Raw genomic sequence first — 20659 nt, forward strand, 5'->3', positions numbered from 1 at the left:
CGTTTAGTCCTGATTTTTGTTGTTTGTTTTGGGGTTTCTTTTCCTCCTGATTCAGAATGAAAACAAGTTTATATTTGTCTGCTGTTCTTCCACCTGCATTAGAACATTGTATTCCATCATAACAATTGCCTTTCCAATTCCTTGTTAAGTGGAATAATAAATGTATTTTCTTCTCAGTTTCACCACTTTGAGAAATTAATTAATCGTGCTGATGGTGATACTTCATTCTCTGATACTAAGCCAGCTTATTTCACTGCTCATTTAGGGCATATCCAGGTTTTCCTAAAGTCACATGTTTTCTGTGAAGTCAAAACTAGGTAGATTATCTTCTACATCAGCTGGTACAACTCCGACAATTGCTGGCTTAGCAGAATGTGACTGAGAAGCCAATTACAGCACAGGTGGAGTGCGAAACATATGAATGGTATTTTGCATGATGAGCGAAGTTGGAAGAAAATGTTATAAGTCAGATTTGACAACAGGATCTTTATTGAAGAGCTATTACAACTTACCTGTTTCTAAATTTTGGTATATAAATCTTGTATGATTAGGGTTTGACTCTCCCACTGGCCTCCCACCTTCATCATCAGCACTAGCTTGGCAAGGACGAAGAGTTGCTAGCTCCAAACTTTGGATGTTAGAGTTCTCTGCATTCTTGGAACAGCAGCAAGATCAAGACACGGTAAGATACATTTTTGACTTCCACTCCTCGTATATCTTTGGTATTCAGGTAGCTCCTACTCATTGTGAATGTGTGCTATATGTGTATGAAAATATTTGCTTCTTTTCTCTACTGAGAATAGGAAGCCACCTTTGGGAAACAAAGAACCCAGTTAAAACAGATCCTTTTCTTAAAGGACAGAATTGCTTACAGCAGTATAGCCAGTTATGTGCCATGTCCTTCTGGCCTCCCTTTCCAGGGTCATAAGACAGTAGTACAGCCTCTATAGGGCTATTCTAGCTATCCTGTTCAGCCTAGGAGGACAGATCCAGAACCAAGTGATGGTTAGATCATGTGGACCCGCATAATCTCTCTTGTGTGCTGAGAACTTAAATTTGGGGTCAACTGGGACAAATTTGCATCTGTGTGTTTCTGTGGAGCATATATGAAATAGGAGTAATAAGACTTGCCTGTCTCACCAAAGCCTTGTGATACTGCATCTTGAGAAATACACTGGTGATGAGCCAGTTATACTTCCTTTCTCTAAGACAGGAAAACTGCAGTGCAAAAAAGACAGTTGCATTTGGCTGGCACCTTGCTGTGGTAATTCAGGCAGCTCTTCTCAGGATAAGGAGCTTTGATGTTTATTGGCTGAGTGACTTGTGGCAGGTAACATTCTGCATTTCAGGTAATTCCAGATTGTTTAGCAGCAGCTATACAAGGCAATGATTTAGAAGTGAATTTAGGGGGAAAAATATAGAATTACTTCAGAAGAAACAAGAAGCTGGATGTATTCTTAAGAAATTAATAGCAGCACGAGCTCATGTTAGCAGAGATCTTTCAGCTAATATTTCTACTAAATTAGAAAGTGCTATCAAATTCTAAGAAAATTCCTGTAGTCAGGCTTTTTTGGCTGCTTCCTTCTGAGTTAAGGTGACAGAGCACCTACTGTCACAGTGATGTGTAGAGTGGGGGTACAGACCTTTCCATGTAATCATTCATACCATCTTCAGAACCCAGCCCTCCGTGCACTGTTAATGCTTTCTGCATCAACTGGTAAAAGAGGTGCATGCTTTCTGGGCTTGAAGATCTTTTGAAGTGGTCTTATGTGCTTTTTGGATTTCTTTGATAGGGTGGACTCACCCAGTTTGCTAAAACATCAGCTTTTCTCTTATGAAAAGTTGTACGTTCAGAATATACTGAAAAATTCCCTAATCCCTTGTTTTTCATGTTCTTGCAGTATAACAAACACCTGTTTGTGCACATCGGGCAGTCAAATCCCAGCTACAGTGATCCCTACCTTGAGGCAGTGGATATCCGACAGATCTATGACAAGTTCCCTGAGAAAAAAGGAGGCTTGAAGGAGCTGTTTGAAAGGGGCCCAGCAAATGCCTTCTTCCTTGTCAAATTCTGGGTAAGGGAAGAACTCTTTGTGAGGTATCCATTTGCTATGAAGTTCTTACTTTAATAGCTGTGGCCTCATTGTCTGTTAGATGACGGCTAGAAGACCTCTCAAAAAAATTCTCACTGAGCAGAAGATAGTCACAGCTCTCTCTGGGTTCTTTCCCTAATTGTACAAGGTCCTAATTCTACCCTGGAGTAAGACATATTTTTCATGGTGTCATCTGTACAGTTCTTTTTGACTAGGTCTGGGGAGTGTGTTTGGTAATGGTGACTGGTACACTTTGAATTATTTATTTATACACATAAGAAGAATTCACAGAAAACTCGTCTTTGTGCACTTGTGTTCAGTGCTGAGTAATTCTCAGTCGAAGGCGAAGGCAACGTTTTTCTGTCTTTATCTCACTAGCTGCATTTTGTGCTAAGTGAGTGCCATTGATGAACAGATATGCATTGACTGCAGGTACAGTGATAGACAAAAGATAAGAGATATACTATGAAATTGTATTATGTTGCTGATATTTTACTGAATTTACTTCTGATATGTTGGCAGAAATCAGTTCGGCAAAAACTTTCTTAATTTGGCCTGGATAGGATTTTCATGAATTAACTTAAATTTGCAAAAACTGTGCCGTTCTACTTCAGCATACAACAATGTATTACATGGTTAAAAATAATAAGAGCTCGATGCAGATGCAAGATAGATGGCTGAAGGCATGTGTAATGGCATTTGGAGATTTTCACCTTGAGTTACCGCTTACACTTCAACCTCAGGTCAGGAGTGAGATGATGAAAAATGAGTTTCCATATCTTGTACTCTGTGCAAACTGACATTAGAAATACTCTCAACTAGTGTCTTCAGAAGGAAGAAGAATTAATTTATGTGCCTTGAATTGTGGCTTCCCAGCTGTCTGAAGCCTAACCTTTCCAGAACTGAGTTGGAGAATGCTGGCTAGAAGTCTTCTCTTCAATGTCTGATGCTTAGAGCATTAGTTATCAGCAGTTCTTGCAGACATAATTTTATTACCCCCATATTGTGTACTACTAAACTTGATCCCTAAAAGAATTAGTCTCTGTCCGAGTACTACTAAACCTGCTTGAGAAAATTGAAACAAAAATTGAAATACCAGCCCTGATTGCGCATTAATGGAAGATATTAGAGAGACCAGCACCTTGCTGGGAGCGGTCTCCTTTGACAAACTACTTTGTGTAGTAATTGCTCTAAGAACTGTTTGAGAAAGGAAACTGAAGTCTGATTTGACAAAAGAACGGGAAAAAAGAAAGGGGGTGGCTTTTGAGAAAAAGTCCTTGGAAAAGTAGGATTTGCAACACACAGTTGCTTTGTTCTATAGAGGTCCTAAACAAATGTTCAGGCCAAGGTGAAGTATACTGTCTCCTTTGTGGAATCACACTGAAGAGCTTTAGAAGTTTCAGGAACAAAACCAGGAAGTTTAAGAGGGAGGTGTTAACCAGGAAGATTATAACACTTTGAGTTCCTCAAGGGAAGAAAAATAATAGTGAATTTGTGGTTTAGTGCAACTGTGATTTTATTTATCTAAACTGACAGCATGCTGTTTTTGTGCTTGTGGGTTTGTCTTTGGGGACTTTGTCTGTATCATAAGAGAAAGGTAAATGTGGCCTATGTACCATGTCATACCAACCTAAGTTAGGCTTGTGAAGATTTACATGGTGGAATGTCACTGAGGTTGCTGTCACTAGGCCCACATAAGTTATCTGGTTTTCAAAGAGTGTCAACTCACTGAAATTTGATTTTCATAAGATGTGCCACAGGACTTGAAAGATCTTTACTCCAGAGCCAGTGATACTATGCACGATGCCTTGGGGTTCACTTCAGAAAATGATGTTCTGGGGCATGATTTAATATTCTGACTTTCCCTTTTTTCTTTCTTTTTTGGATGCTCTTTAATTGTTGAATTCCTGCTTGGAGTTTACATCCAGTTTTGTTGATGGAAATATTGACAACTGTTTATTACAAGTGAGATAAGTTGACAGGTGAAGTCACTGATTGAGTGGAAGCCACTAAGAGTTGTATGAAATAAATCATTCAGTCTTTTATGTATTTCTCAGTGTAGGCAGTAGGAGTTGAAAGCATGACTTCTGCTGTGGTGTTCCGGAGGAGAAAGTTGAAGCACTAATATGATTCATATTGCGTACGAAGTACACATAGGTGTACTCTACATTATTCCTTTTGTAAGATTTCAGCTAGGATCTCCAGGTCAGGTCAGCATAACAGATCTAGTTTAAATAAATAAATACAGTTTACTTCTGAAAATCTGTGGCAATTTCCATTTTTTCAGGAGAACTCCAGCACTTTTTTTTTTTTTTGGAAGATTTATAATTCAACATGCTTCAAATGTTGTGGTAGTGCAGTCTTATATATAAGTTTGTGAGCCATGCCTGTAATTCAACATGCTACATTTGTCTTAGAAATCCTGAATTTGATGCAATAGATCTGCGTAGTCAAACTCCACTCAACAGGAGAGACCAGATAACATAAAGCAGCAAAATCTGGAAATTCTACAATACATTATATTGGTATTTCCAAAACCAGACTTAAGTAGACTTGACCAAATACTCTACAGATTCTGGGTAAGAGTTGTGACAATCCATCCCAGGCCAAAATAAACACTTCATAACCAGATCAAGTAATGTTGTTTTAAAAAGTTTTTCAGAAGAAAACTGAATTTCAGCTGAAATTATTGTATCTCCCTGTATTTTTACATCTCTATATATGCCTAGGTTGTTTTACTATTTTATTACTTGATCCCTCTGGACAACTGTACCAAGTACACTGTCCAAGTGCAACTGTACCAAGTACACTGTTGGATAAAATAATTTCTATACTATTGAATTTGTAGCGTTGTTTAAGGTGAAACCATTATTCAAAAGCAAACTGCTGATAATCTTCTTGTGTGGGTAGGTAAATGCTTGAAGGTTTCTTTGAGACACGAATATATAATTTTTCAGAGGTTTTGAACTGGTGTTTGCATGTGGCAAAGACGTTAAAAAAAAAAAAAAAGCTTAAAGACATTGAATAAGTTGTTTTTATATTTATATAGTTTTAGGCTTGAAGAACCTGAGTTTGGAAACTGCTAGTACTGTACTAAGCAGTGAATATTCCAGATAATCTATTGTGCTTTGGAAGTTCAACTCCAAACACCAGATGTTTGTTGTTGTTGTTTTTTCTTTTTTTTTTTAACATTACATAGAAGATAGTGTGGCTGAGAAAGAGTGCATTTATTCAGCGGTGCAGTAAATTACTTATACAACAGCTAACAGCTAAAAGTTGACTAATTTGAAACATAAATAGTGTTTGTAATTCTGCCTTGATTTTTGGCTTTGGGAGCCTGATAAAATGAACTAACTCTTGGACTTGGATTGGCAAGTTGTGTATGACATCTCCATGACATTTCTTCATGTTCCAAGTACGTTCTAGCACATGACAATGAATATGAGACATTAACCTTCCAACACATGGGCTGTGGCTGCTCTGCTCTTTTCCAGTGTAATATTATCTTTGCCACCTGTTACTTTTTTTCTCTCCATGAACTCCTCCTAAATGCATCGTTATTAATAGTTTAAGGAAGAGCAGCTTTCAGGGCTTTGCATGTTACTAGAATGGTGTACTTGCACTGTAGAGCTTTCAGAAGTTGTGAAACTCTGGCTAGAAGATACAGGGAAAATTAAGACAAGACTGTTCAAGACTGAATGTACTTTACTAAAGCAAATATCTGCAGATGAGTGTTATCAGTGGAAGAGCCTAGACAACTTTTCTGCCAGTGACGAATATATGTCATAGTTTCTCATCAGTAATAGGCATGGTGAATATGTTAAATTAATGAGTGGATTCTTTCTATTAAATAAATTATACTGTTGTAGAAAGGGCTGGAGGTGTAGGTGGGAGAGATGTCCTGCACATGTTTTCTCTCTCATTCCAAGTAAATCCAGTCAGGTCATAGAATCATAGAACTGGTCAGTTTGGAAAAGACCTTTAAGGTCAATGAGTCTAACCACAACCTAATCAAACTACCCTAATTCTAACAACCCTCCACTGAATTATGGCCCTGAGCACCACATCCAAACGGTTTTTAAACACATTCAGGGAGAGTGATTCTAAAGCCTTCCTGGGGAACTTATTCTAGTGCATAAGAGCTCTTTCTGTAAAGAAGTGTTTCCTAATATCCAACCTCAACTTACCCTGGTGCAGCTTGAGGCCATTTCCCCTCGTCCTGTCACCTGTGAGAAGAAACCAACCCCACTCTCACTGTAAGCACATGTCAGATATTGGAAGAGAGCAGTACTGTCTCCCCTTAGCCTCTGGTTCCCCAGACTAAACAGCTCCAGTTCCTTCTGTTGCTTCTCGTAGGGCATATTCTCCAAGCCCTTCACAAGCCTTCTTGCCCTTCTTTGGAATTGCTTGGGCACCTCCAAGTCCTTTCTGTACTGAGGTGCCCAAAACTGAACACAGTACTAGAGATGAGGCCTCACCAGTGTTGAGTACAGGGGCAGGATTACTTCCCTAGTCCTGCTCACCACTCCATTCCTTGATACAAGTCAGGATGCTACTGGCCTTCTTGGACACCTGGGCACACTGCTGGCTCATATTCAGCTGTCTGTCCATCAGTACACCAAGGTCCCTTTCTGTCAGGCAGTTTTCCAGCCACTCCTTCCCAAGCCTGTAGGGTTGCCTGGGGTTGTTTTGCCCAAAATGCAGGACTTGATACTTGGCCCTATTGAAACTCATGCAGTTGGCCTTGGCTCATTGATCCAGTCTATCCAGATCTCCCTCCCGGCTTGGTGTCATCTGCAAGCTTACTGAGCATACACTCAATCCCCTCATCAAAGTCATTAATAAAGATGTTAGATAGAAGCAGCCCCAGTACTGAGCACTAGGGTACAGCACTTGTGACCAGCTGCCAAGTGGATTTAACTCCATTGGCCTCAACTCTTTGGGCGCTGCCATCCAGCCAGCGTTTTACCCAGTGGAGTGCATGCCCATCCAAACTGTGGGCAGCCAGTTTCTTTGCGAGAGTGTTGTGAGAGACAGTGTCAAAGGCCTTACTGGAGTCCAGGTAGACCACATCAACAGCCTTATCTTCATCCACTAAGCAGGTCACCTTGTCATAGAATGAAATCAGGTTTGTCAAACAGGCTCTATTTTTTGTAAACCCATGCTGACTGGGTTTGATCCCCTGGTTGGCCTTTGGCTTTGGTCCATGATGGCTCACCAGTTTATCCATTCTATGACCTTCCGCAGCACTGAGGTGAGACTGATAGCTCTGTAGCTACCAGGATCATCTTTCCACACTTTCTGAAGATGGATGTCACATTTGCCAGTCTCCAGTCCACCGGGATATTTCTGGTTAGCCAGGACTGCTGAAGAATAATAGAGAGTGGCTTGGCAACCACATCCGCCAGCTCCCTCAGTGCTCTAGGGTGCAGTCCATCTGGCCCCATGGACTTGTGAGCATCCAGCTTTCGGAGCAGGTCCAAACCATCTCATCATGGATTATGCAGGGCCTATTATGTTTGCCATCCCTATCTACCAGCACAAGGGGCTGTGTTGCCAGAAAGTAACAAATCTTACTATTGAAGACTGAGGTAAAGAAGGCATCTAGTACCTCAGCCTTATCCTGATTCTTGGTCACCATGTTGCCCTTGGCGTCCAACAGGGGATAGAGATTCTCCCTAGCCCTCCTTTTGCTGTTGGTGCATTTATAGAAATATTTATTGTTGTCCTTTACCTTAGCGGCCAGGTTCAGTTCTAGCTGGGCTTTGGCATTTCTAATTTTGTCCCTGCACAGCTTTACTATGTACTTGTAATCATCATAAGTAGCTTGTCCACTCTTCCAGAGACCATAACTTTCCTTTTGCTCTTGAGTTCCAGATAAAGGTCTCTGTTCAGCCAGCCTGGCCTCCTCGCCCATCAGCTTGTCTTCCATGACTTGGGGATGGTCAGCTACTGCACCATCAAAGTTACTTCCTTAAAGTATTCCCAGCCTTCCTGGGCTCCCACACCTTACAAAGCTACCTCCCAAGGGGCCCTCTTAACCATGGTCTTAGAGATGTTAAAGTCTGCCCTCCAGAAGTCCAAGTTGGCAGTTCTGCTGACTCCCTTCCATGGTTCAACAAGGACCAAGAAATCTGGCATCTCGTGATCACTACACCCCAGGCGGCCTCGAACCTTAACATCTCCCACAAGATCTTCTGTGTTAACAAACAGCAGATCATGGATTTTGCTTTCTCTTGTTGGCTTCTTCACCAGATACATCAGGAAATTATCTCCCACGCAATCTAGGAGCCTCCGGGACTGTTCCCTATCTGCAGTATTACAAATCCAGCAGATGTCTGGGCTGAAGTCCCCCACAAGAACAAGGGGGAGAGACCTTGAGACTTCAACTAACTGTTTATAAAATGTCTTGTCCGCCTCTTCATCCTGGTAGCAGCAAATTCTCTTTGTCATCCTCTCTTGTCTACCCTATGCCTTCAATCCTGACAGCCCATTAATTTCACCTGTAGTCAACATCTCAACCTCTTACCTAGCAATAGCGTATGTAAGGGATTTCTATGTCAATGGCACAAAGTAATTCCCCAGAACGTTCAACAGTAAAGACATTGCTGGCTGCAGAAAGCAGACCGAATTGCTGAGGCAATTGATACTGAGTATCTAAATGACACAGTCCTTGGAAGTAGCGAAGTTGCATTTATTCTTACTGTTGGTGAGGCCTTCTATCACCTTCTAGGTTACAAACTCCATCTTGTGCTTTCTTAGAGGTAGTGCCACCAGTTTTGAACCATTCTTAAAGATTTGTTCAGCTTTTCCACTGACCACAGGGGACATATGTGCAAAGCTATAGTTTCTCACAGCGTTACTGTAGTTTGGACTCTTGCCTAGTCATTGTTTTTCAATGCCTCAGATAAGCTGAAGACTGTGCCTCAAGGGTCACATTTCTCTCTGTGAAGAGTTACAGAGAAATTTTGATTTGCAGCTGCATCCTAGCAGGAATGAGGCTTTTCTCAGCAGTCAGTTGTGAAACTCACTCCCACTGAAGATCAGAAAGAAAACTTAGTTTGGTTAGGACACTGCACAATGCCAAGTTTTTTGTAAGCATTTTTTTCTTGGGGTTGCAGGTATTGAGTGATAAACTCCCGCCTTCTCAGAGCTGTCTACAGCAGAGCTGCTAAGAACTTTGACAACCAAGATAATCTGAAAAAAGAGAGAAAGTAATACTACCCTTTTTCAGGGTTATTATGCCCTTCCCTGAAAAAATGTCTTTTTTTCTCTTTGAAAATCTTGTTTGGCACATACTTAAAAATTTTGCTTCTCTAGAAAGAGTCTGGTGTTACCCCACAAAAAGGCAGATCAGCTATCTTACATACAATCTGTAGATATCAGAAATCTGTTTCCACAGATATCTCAGTGACTGTAATTTCAGCATGTTTGGAACTCAACAGCAAGTTGAAGACAAGTATGCCGTCTGTCCTGAACTTCTACAGTAAGTTGAATGCATCCCAGACACATCAGATTGCTGTTATGAGCTAGCCAGAATGTGCACACTTTTTGACATCTGTACAGAAAGCAACAGCCCTGACTTTGTGCAATAAAGTTGTTTGGTCTAGTTGGTGGCTTGTGAATCACGTGTAGCCTTTTCTATGTAGGTTGCTCCAAAAGTAATGCCTCTTATTTCTTTCCATGGAGACTGCAACAGATGAAATAGTACAATAAAACTATTTGATATAGTAAAGTCTGAGCTACAAAGCACTGTTTTTCGTCATGTTCATTTTTGACAGTGATGAACAAGGGTGCGCATGCCACATTCATAAAAATCTGCATGGTTGCTTAGAATATGGCTTATCTGCCATATTTCTGTAGCCACTGCTGAAATGCACCACCTCACTGTGCTAACACCTGCTGTTTAGTCTCCATTAGTGTTCTGCAAGCATCAATGAATGTCAATGGGTGCAACTTTTTCTGCATGGAGGAATTCAATTACACACCTTCATATATGCTTGCATGTTAGTCTCCATTCTGTCAGATTACTCTTCTGCTGCCATCTGCCACATGACAACAAAATGTAACAGAATATTGTTGGGAGGATTCAATCTCTAATGCCACGCACACTGTCACCATAATACAGTAAAAGGCATTACTTTTAGAGAAGCCTTCCTATTTGTTCTTCTGCCTTTGCCCTTGAAGAGTCATGATCAGCTGATTAAGTGATGATACTACCCAGCCAGCTGAATGCTGTGCTGCTCCTGCTGTGATTCTGCCCTTGCTAGTAGTGGCTGGTAGGAGCCTGGGGTGGGGACAAAGCAATTCAGACAGCTGGGTGAGTGCTTTCCTAAATCTTCATTGTCACTTCTTTGGCTGCCTAGGATAGCACAAGGAACGTACTCGAGTTATTTCACTTGTTGGGTATACTAGTGCATTTGACAGTGCGTTTGCTCAGAGACTAATTTTTATCCTGCTAGTCTGAATCACGTTTAGTCCAACAAGTTCAGCAAGTTAATTTATTCCCAGAATATACAGGGAGAACTGGCCTTTCCTAATTGATGAAGTATGAGAAGATTAATTCACTTTAAGTCATAGTTAATATTATTGCCTTGTATTTTTGAGGCATGGAATATACTGGACAGAGCAAAGCAGACCTTCCTTTGCTCATCTTCATGCCTGGTACAGTCTGGAAAAGTCTGGAAAGATGTGAGTAGGTACATGACAGGTTGTGACATGCAACAAATATTTTTAAGAGAAAGGAACACTGAAAATGAAGAGAAAGAAATAATCCTTTTGCCAAAGAATCAGTACCATTTCCAGTCCCGCTGATAAGGTTCATAAGAATCCAGGAATGGAGGCTGCAGAATTTTTAAACATTTAGCTAAAAGCAGTAGCTCATTTGGCCATTAAATATTCCATTGTGAGGAGTAAGGTTTTGTCCTGATGCAACTGTGGGAAGTGTAACTGCATCCGTTAGAGATTTACTGGACTGTCCAGTTGATATTTAGAAGTTAAATCGGCTATTGCTGATAGTAGTGGTTTCTTTTTTCTCTGTTAAAGGAGGTCATCATCTCCATAGCAAGGAAGGCTAACAGATTGGAATTCCACTCCTGAGTTGCTCCAGTTCTTTGGATTTGTATTCATACGCATAATTGGCATTTTTAGTTTACATAAACCAAGTTGAAAGTAATTCAGGAGCAGATAACGTGTATGTCAAATCATCTCTCATACAAAGGCAGTAGCTTCCATGAGAAGATGGGAACCAGTGTCTGCAAGCTGTAACTGGAAGGCCAGCAGTATGTGTCTTCAGATGTTGCAGCTCTGTTCTTCTGCAAATATGCTGCTTCCATCCTTCCCTGGAGTTGTTGGAATTCCATTTATGGGTCCATTTGTTTTGTTTATTGTTTCCAAGGGAAATCCGTACAATGCTGTGAAGGACTCCTAGTCTTGTTCTTCTTTAGAAAGGGGAAGGAATTAATTTTTATTCAGACAGCTTGTGTATAGGGCAAATAAGTAATACAATTGACTATCCTGTACATTGCGATAACTCAATAGAAACATAAACCAGAATGAAGAGAACAGTGCCACACTCTAATATATGCATATTTGTTGCACAAATGAGATAGCTGAATAAATACAGTGTGGAAAATTGGATAGGAAGGTCTTCAGCATAAACTTAACAATTCAGTAGGCAATTTAAATTATGATCAAGCTTGTAATGCCTATGCCTCATTCCAGTTCACACCTTTTTACAAGGTAAAAGCTAGTCAGGATTTATCCACATATACTGCTCAAGCTTAGACAAACCATGGGAGCATAACACTGCCTTACAATCTTTCTGGTGACCACTGACAATGTAAAAGGTTCCAGTCTTCCTCCAGCCATTGTTTCAAAATATAAAATGGATTTAACGGATGGATCACTTGCTGGATAAGGAATTGCCTCCATGGTCACACTCAGAATGTTGCAGTTGACAGCTCAATGTCCAAGTGAAGACCAGTGAGGAGTGGCATTCCTCAGGATTTGATGCTGGGACCGGTGAGCCCGTGCCAACCTCATGAAGTTCAACAAGGTCAAGTGCAAGATTCTACATCTGGATTGGGGCAATCTCAAGCACAGATATGGGTTGGGTGGAGAATGGCTTGAAAGCAGCTCTGAGAAGATGGGTTTGGAGGTGTCGGTTGATGAACGATTCAGCGTGAGTTGGCAGTGTGTGCTTGCAGCCCAGAATGCCAACCGTATCCTGGGTTGCATCAAGAGAAGTGTGACCAGCCAGTTGAGGGAGGTGATTCTGCCTCTCTACTCTGTTCCTGTGAGACTCCATCTGGAGTACTGCATCCAGTTCTGGGGCCTGAAACATAAGGACATCAAGCTGTTGGAGTGGGTCCAGAGGAGGGCTTGAGCACCTCTCGTACAAGGACAGGCTAAGAGAGCTGGGGTTCTTCAGCCTAAATGAGAAGGATTGGGGGATCCTTTTAGTGGCCTTCCAGTGCCTGAAGGGAGTCTATAGAAAAGCTGGGGAGAGATTTTTTATAAGGCCATGTAGTGAAGGAAAAAGGGAAAATGATTTTAAACTGGAAGAGGGTAGGCTTAGACTAGATATTAGGAAGAAATTCTTTGCTGTGAGGGTGGTGAGACACTGGAATAGGTTGCCAGCAAGGTTATAGATGCTCCCTCTCTGGAAGCATTCAAGGCCAAGCTGAATGAGGCTTTGAGCAATCTGGTCTAGTGGGAGGTGCCCCTGCCTATAGCAAGAGGGTTGGAACTAGATGATCTTAAACATCCCTTCCAACCTAAACCATTTTATGATTCTATGGTTCTATGGGTTCCTCAGTGAGTTTTGTAATACAGCTACACAAAAGTTTGTCCCAGTGCAAGAGGAACAAGAGGGCATTGAGACTACTCTGTGCTGGTGAAAGGACCAGCCTGATAATCATCAAAATATACCTATGAGATACAGTTTTCCAAGATCCATCCTGAGTATGGGTTGCCATCAACATAGGCACTCTTTGTGCTCTCACCTTCTGTGTATGTATTCTCACATCTTCTAAACCTTGTAAGGATCAAAATGGGCTTTCTTGTCTTGCTGGAAACTACCTTATAAAACTAGAACAAAATTTAAAAACTCTTTTGGCTGCAATTAGCTTTCTCCTTTAGTCACAGAGCTGTACAGTTGCTAATGGTAGCACAAGGGTAGCAGCAGGCTTATGTGGCTACAGATCAGGGGAGAAGGCTGGATTGGCACTTTCTATCAGCAGCAGAGGTGTAGACTGACTAACATCTCTCATGAAATTGCCACCTCAGAGGAATAAGTTAACAGTACTGTCTCATGGTAAGCAAGTTTATGATGAAGAACAGAATAGGCTGAAATAGCCTATGGGAAATGATAATTACTTTTCTGCTGAAGTAAGCTAGCAGCGAGGCTCACAGAGTACAGAGAAGCTATACTCTCCTAGTTTTGAAAGGGAGGAAGCCAAGTTGCACATTCGTACACGCCCTTTGTTTTCAGAGCGACTATCACTTCTTTTTTCATAGTTGAATGCCCCCTGGTGGAAACTCAGAGAACCAGATTTTAAGGAGCTAGTTCCCAACACAAGACTTCTGTTTGCCAAACTTTGACACAGACATTTGAAACTGGCTGCTAATGAAGATGGGTTTCTATTCAGGTGGAACTAGACTGGATCCATGAAGAATGTACATTCTTTATGTTGCACCTTATTTACTTACATTATTCATATCATTGTATAAATAACACCTGAGGCTAATGTGTGTGCACTCACATATTCCTTCTCATTATTCTGTATCTTTCTATGCATCTTCAGAGTGGAAGAGCTTTATTACAGTTACTGCACCCTTATTTTTCTTCCTAAGTGAGGCAGTCCAGTCTATCCTGTTGCATTGCTTTGACTTTACAATGCCCTCTTATTTGCCCTCCACATGCTTTGTTTACCTTCACGTTGTCCTGGCACTGACCAAGTGATAAATATCAGCTAAGGTAAGAGACTGTGTTGTACATTTTTAATGTTCAATTTCCCCCCAAATTTACGCAAATTTCCACCAACATTTTCTGAAGTGCAAACTAGATTTTAATACATACTCTTCAGATTTCTACTGCTATCTTGATGCACATCTTGATGCACACTTCTGGCTAAAGAAGATTACTTTAGTTCATGGCAAAAAAAGCCATGTACTTGATAACCATCTATTTTTTGTTCCTTTTTTTTTTTTTTTTTTTTTTTTTGACAGGCTGATTTGAACACCAATATTGAAGATGAATCCAGATCTTTCTATGGTGTTTCCAGCCAATATGAGAGCCCAGAAAACATGGTCATTACCTGTTCCACTAAAGTGTGTTCCTTTGGAAAGCAGGTAGTGGAGAAAGTGGAGGTAAGGAGCAGGCGCCTTTGTACAAGGTTCTCTCTGACTGCTATTCTATTATTTCAAGTACCTGTATGCTGAATATATCTAAAACCCATATAGCCCATACTTCTCACCAGGGAGATGGATGCCATAGATTATTATTTCTGAGACATGAAGTTATAAAATTGCTTCAGCCTCCAGCATGGCATTTTTCAGGACTCAATGGAAGATATGATAGTATTTGATGTTTTTTCCTTAAATCTCAGTTTCTGAAGTGTTGGTGATTTTCTGAACTTCTTGTGGAGCAAAGAAAAGCTAGGAAATCTGGATTTACTTAGTCCCGAAAGGTGAAAATTGATCATCTATAGACTATAGTCTGTGACTATAGACTGTGACCATTTATAGAATACGGAGTTGTGATTTTATGAGGCTTATTTTAGTGCTTGCATATTTGCAGTTCTAGTAGCAGCATAATTATATGCATATGTGGCATTGGAGAAATTCTTTCTAATGCTACGTTCAGCTGCTGAGACCTGCTCTGACTTGCCTTGTCCTGTTGTTTTTTTCAAGGAGCTTTTAGATGCAGAGGGAGCAGCTGTGTGCAGAACTCCACATATTCTGTTGTCAGCAGTCAGGTCAAGCTACATTATTTCCCAAAAAGCATCTCCAGTCATACGAGAAATGTATCTGGAATCTAGCTATGGATTTGCATATGATGGGACAATGTAGATCAAGAAAAGCTATCATAGTGCATGAGAAAAGAGGTCAAGCTGTTGTGGTGAAAGGAGAGAAAGGAGAGAAAGGGCATTTAAAAATCATGATACAAACCAACATCAGTTTCTATTTAAAGGAATATGAAATATTTAGAAGCTAAGATGTGAATGTTAACAAAAAAATCCCTCTGTGTAACATTGGCCAAACATTCTCCTAAAGGATAGCAAAGATGCTGTATTCTCTCTCAGAGGTGCAAAAGGCCTTAGTCCTTTCCAGGCATGACGCATCCTGAGCATAGTTACCACTATCACTAGGAGCCTCCTGGTCTTGCTGAAGCAGCAGTTTTTGACTTCTCCAATTTATTCACAATTTTTTTTTCTAGCAGAGATGCATACCATATCATAGCTGACAAGTGGCCTGCTTCTCTAAGTTTCCTTTCATAGTTTCTTGGCAGTTTGCTACTCATAAGCTGGTATTTCTGTTCTCAAGAGAAAAGAAAACAAGCTGAAAAAATTGTTGGGCTCAGGAAGACTGAGGTCTTCTCTTGGTACAGAGAACTGTAGACAAATCAGATTAATCTACAACTGTAGATTGATCAGCTCATTATTGTTAGTAAAATGACTTGAAAAAGTCATAATTTTTCTGTTTGGAGTTCGTTTATATGACTGTTACTGATGTGATAGCATTAACCTCGTAAGTCCCTTTTCTGTTCTAAATTGCAGACAGAGTATGCACACTACGAAAATGGACACTATTCCTATCGCATTCATCGTTCTCCTCTCTGTGAATACATGATAAATTTCATTCATAAACTCAAGCACCTTCCTGAGAAGTATATGATGAACAGCGTGCTGGAGAACTTTACTATCTTACAGGTGGGACTTAGAACTGTTTTCCTTGGAACTTGGAAACATGTAAGCCTCATGCAAGAGTTCTCTCTTGTGAGTCTAAGCAGATTTCCTTTTTCAGCTCAGCATCAAGTTGTACTTGATATTTCTCAAGTGTTGTACTATACCTCAAGACAGGAACATGGGAGATCTTAGCTCATGTAGAGAAACAGCAGACCTCCAGTAAGAGAGAGAGAAAAAAAGAAAGATAAAGGGAAAATTAATAAGCCAGAGAGATATGGGAAGGAAAAGGATGCAGTGGTCATAGTGAAGGAAGTGCTCATTCCACTACTGGATGTGTATGTTTATTCTTTCTGTGTGTTGGTCCTTTACACAAGGTTAAAAAAAAAAAAAAAAAAAAAAAGGAAAGCAAAAACACTGTTAAGTGGCTTTAAAATTTTGTCACAGTGAGAGTTCTTCACTCATATCAGCTGGAATTAAAATGCATGTTTCCTCAAAAATGTCCTGAATCTGAAAAGAATACTGAGGAAAGTAAAAGGAAGAGGCATGTTAGAGAAAACCTTCATGAATCAATCACTGCAACTCCTTGGTAGGGCAGTACTGCAAGGCTGCCATAACTAGATTGCATCAGTGTCTATGTTATACTATTAGTCTTTCCAGGCTCAGATGCAGCCAAATTTGGGAAGAGGGCAAAGTCATCTTAAAAAGTGGATTCTCCTAGCTGACCATGAGTTTTAACCTCTGCAAGATGCGTTGCAGATCTTTACCAAAAAGAACCTGAGGCTGGGTGAGTGGAGTTGATTCTGGAGGCTGTATCAAAGAAGGGAAATAGAGTAGTGTTCATCCCATCCTCTGAAGATGTTGTAGGACTTCAGGCAACTCATTACTCTGTACTGTGGCAAAGGAATCTCAGCTATAATACAAGCTTAATGATGTCCTTATATCTCGCAGAGTATGAGGCAAAAAGGCTTTACTCTTCTATGTTTCTATTAAGCTCTTCAGCATGTGGAAGAAAAAAGGAGTATAAAGGCATAAAGGATTTGTTTTTGTTTTTGTTTTTAGATGAGCAGAAGTATGGTTTGAGCAGGGAAAGTTTGAATGCAGAGAAATGCTGTAACTGCTTTCTGCCTGCATCTTTCCTCAGTCACACCAAAGACTGGTGTAAAGTTAGCCCCTCTGGGGCACTGAATAATCTCATGTGATTTCTTCACCTCCTGTCACAGAGAGATGTATCTCATATGGTTGCTAGCTCAGTGTTTTATATACTGTGTTTGTAGTCTTGCAATCCTGAGCAATGGGCTGGAAATTTTACACATTGACTGGGGAGCTGAAATCTTGATTTGCACATTGTTTTGTATCAAGCCTTCCAAGATTTCAGAGCACAGTATTACCAAAAGTCTCTGATGTCTTGCCATAACTCAGAAATACCTGCAGAAAGAAGAAGGCTTAGTTCAATTGCAAAAAAAGTCATGAAGTAAGAAAAGAAAACAATAGGCCAAAATGAAGGAAATAGTTATTCATGAGTTTGAGAACAGCTCTTTTCCTTCTATTTTTACAAGAATGGTCGGGCTTTGGTACAGAGCAAGCCTCCAGCTATGCTTTTCTTCTGCAATTAAGTTGGTACTACAGCTGAAGAAAAAGTCTTTTCCAACAGGAGAGAACTGCATGAAGCTTTAGCCAGGCACAAACCCAGGTTACAAGAATGTGTAAAAATGTGTGGTGACAGAGAGAGGAAAGCTCAGCTAAGAGCTCTGGGTACAGTATTTTGTTTGTCCCTAAATGTAGTGTAGGCAGTACATGCTTCTAAAACCAGGACAGTACTTTTCATCACTGTACTGCTGACAATGGGCCTGATACATGCTGCAAAGAGGCTTATATTCCTGAGTGTCATTAAAAAAAGAAATTGGAAAAGAGAAATAACTAGCTACTGTAAGAATACATCAGTGTAGCAGCCATACTCCTGATACCTACAATGGATGGAATGGGAGACGTAAAAGTTTCAAATGTGTCAGTCTCCTGTAAAATGAGATACAATCTAATTCTCATTATCTATGTTTACCTCTAATAAGCAGGATCAGATGATGGGAAAGAACTGGTCATGGCTGTGGTATACCAATGCAGGAGCAGGAATGGGTGTGTCACAGAAGGTGGCCACTCTAAACACAACAAGCAGAGCAAAAATTTTTTCTTTTTTTTTTTTTGGAAATCCCTTCTCTCTGCTGAAATCTCTAACATCAGGGAGCTGGGGAATAGCAGACCTGCGTATTGGTTGGTCACTGCTTGGTCACAACTTTCTTTCATCCTCAGTAGATTCTGCTCATCTCCCTATCTCTTCATTGCATTGTAGCCCCAGCATTGTAGAAGTGCTTTGCTTGGTTGTGTGAGCACATAGATTGGGAGATGTGATGATTGAGCTATGTGTGATTCCTGCGGAGAATTCTTTTCTTACTACTGATTTTGCTCTCTGTGTTAAAATGTGCAAGCAGTGTAATAGCAGATATGATCTCAGCTTTTTCTCCTTTTCTGTCTAGGTTGTGACAAACAGGGACACACAGGAGACCTTGCTGTGCATAGCATATGTTTTTGAGGTGTCAGCTAGTGACCATGGTGCCCAGCATCACATCTACCGACTGGTGAAGGACTAGAGACTATCTGCCCTGAGTCATCCATGAGATGCATGTCTGAGGAAAAAGTCTGTGCTTGAAAATCCCTTGTCTCTTTTCACCAAATTGAAAAATAAACTGCAGATACTGTGTATTTTCAGAAAAGCACCTCCAATCTATTTTATGATTCACAGTGGCAAATAAGTATATATCTCCAGGTTTGTGCAAATGGTGGAAAGGCTTAGAGTCAAAGAAGCAGTCAAATAATCGCTTAAGAGTTTCACTTAAACAGCATTCTCTGGAATGTATTCTTCCCATTCTGCAATCCAGCCCTTAAAGCACACATCAGATGTGATTGTAGACATAGAAGGAGTGATATACATACAGTAATGGCAGTGGTGGCAGCATTCACAAGCTGGACCACAAACATACAGCTTGGCTAGGTGTATGCTATGTCTGATCACAGTGTGTGCACTCACATACATTCCTCTGGAGGTCAACACACACACAGGCATGCTTACATTTTGATAGGTTGCACTGAAAGTAATGCTTCCTACTTTTTCCATGGAAACTACAACGTGCACAGTAACACTTCCCGACAGAGCACACTCTCAGCTACAAAACACTATTTTTCAATGTAGCTGCCACCATTAGCTATGCATTTTTGTTAGCAATAAGCAAGAGCCAGCATGCCATGCTTGTAAAAATCTGCAAGAGTGGAGGCAATCTATGGCTACTGTCACCATTACTGAAATGCACCATCCACCCTCTCACTGTGTTTGCATTCACTGTTTAGTCTCCATAAATGTTTAGCAAGCATCCACGTCAGTGGATGTCAGTGGGTGCCATTTTTTCCACATGGAAGAATTCAGTTTCACGCCTTTCCTTCACATGCACTTCCATATCTGATGCCATTTTGTCAGATTGCCCCTCTGCTGCCATCTGTTGCATGGCAACAAAATGGACTATCATTGGGAAGGATCAATGTTTACTACCATACCCCCAGCATCTGCTTCTGATGCTGTGGGCCAGTGTAATAAAATATGAGGCATTACTTTCAGATAAGCTCTTGTATATAGATACTTGTTCATGTAGATATGCATGGGAACATGGGTGTAGAGATTGCACATATAAACTGCACACCGGCCGGCCTACCTGTCCATCTTAGTAGACAGGCAGCTACAGGCTCCTTAAGCCTTTCTCCTGTTAGAGGCTGGACATGGTCTCCCACTCTTCTGTGTGTAGTAGTGAGAGAGCATCCTTTCTTGGGCCTTTTAAACTGGCCTTTAAAATGCATTTATGCTTAGAAAACTTGGTTTGTTAAACCATATTGTCTTGCCTAGAAGGTTTTCTGCATGTGTTAGATCTGCTCTCCTGACTAACTAAAACAATTCCTCATGCTTTCACTTTTGTTTTCCCAAAGCAGTTAGTCCTGCTCTAGGAGCTAGACTCTGCTCTTTCCTTATGCACCAACAAAATAACCATCTCAATATAACTTGTTACAGCTGTTGGCTGCAGACAGTGAGGTGCACAAGTATTGCCAAGAATGCCATTTGGGCAGCAGATCACAAGTGGTTCTCTCACTGTTTCCAAAGTAATCAAACCCAACCCTTCTCCTTTAGTTGTAAATTGAGATTGTTTACTCAGGTAACTGACTTAACTCACTTGCTGTGAGTTAATAGTCTTGGTTCCCACAGTGCTACTGACGGAGGGGAAGAGGTAGCCATTTATGTTACTTTGAGGGAAGAGGCGGATGGAGTGATATACTCTGGCAGTCACTGAACAGGCAGTTTATTGCCTATGGCCAGGTAAAGTCTATTAGTGCAGATTTGAAGAGGTGGTGTTAGATGTGTTCTTTCACAGTGCAGCATAATACCTCAAGAAGATACCTCACTGGCATAGAGAAAAATAATTACTGGGTCTTCAGGCAACTGAGCTACTGTCTAAAATCAAAGGATTTATTGGAATTTGAGAAGGTAAGGAGGACTTCAGACATATGCATATGAAATCTGACTTTTTTTGAGAATTAATGAGCTTTGGTGGTACTCCCTTCTAC

The 20659-nt window shown here is 40.7% G+C and overlaps 1 protein-coding gene across 1 annotated transcript in view; it reads left to right on the plus strand.

Annotated features, from left to right (window-relative positions):
- TEAD4 (TEA domain transcription factor 4) overlaps window positions 1–18768 on the plus strand; it is a 49312-nt gene extending 30544 nt beyond the window's left edge. The window contains exons 7-11 of the mRNA XM_042866844.1: window positions 552–682; window positions 1902–2075; window positions 14325–14465; window positions 15875–16027; window positions 18532–18768. Of these exons, the coding sequence (XP_042722778.1) occupies window positions 552–682; window positions 1902–2075; window positions 14325–14465; window positions 15875–16027; window positions 18532–18645 (713 nt within the window). The 3' untranslated portion in view covers window positions 18646–18768. The remainder of the gene's footprint in view (window positions 1–551; window positions 683–1901; window positions 2076–14324; window positions 14466–15874; window positions 16028–18531) is intronic.
- The last annotated feature ends 1891 nt before the right edge of the window (window positions 18769–20659 follow it).

The sequence above is a fragment of the Lagopus leucura genome, unplaced genomic scaffold (assembly GCF_019238085.1).
Source record: "Lagopus leucura isolate 7727_CA_CO unplaced genomic scaffold, USGS_WTPT01 Super-Scaffold_100001, whole genome shotgun sequence".
In the NCBI taxonomy this organism is placed as follows: Eukaryota; Metazoa; Chordata; class Aves; order Galliformes; family Phasianidae; genus Lagopus; species Lagopus leucura.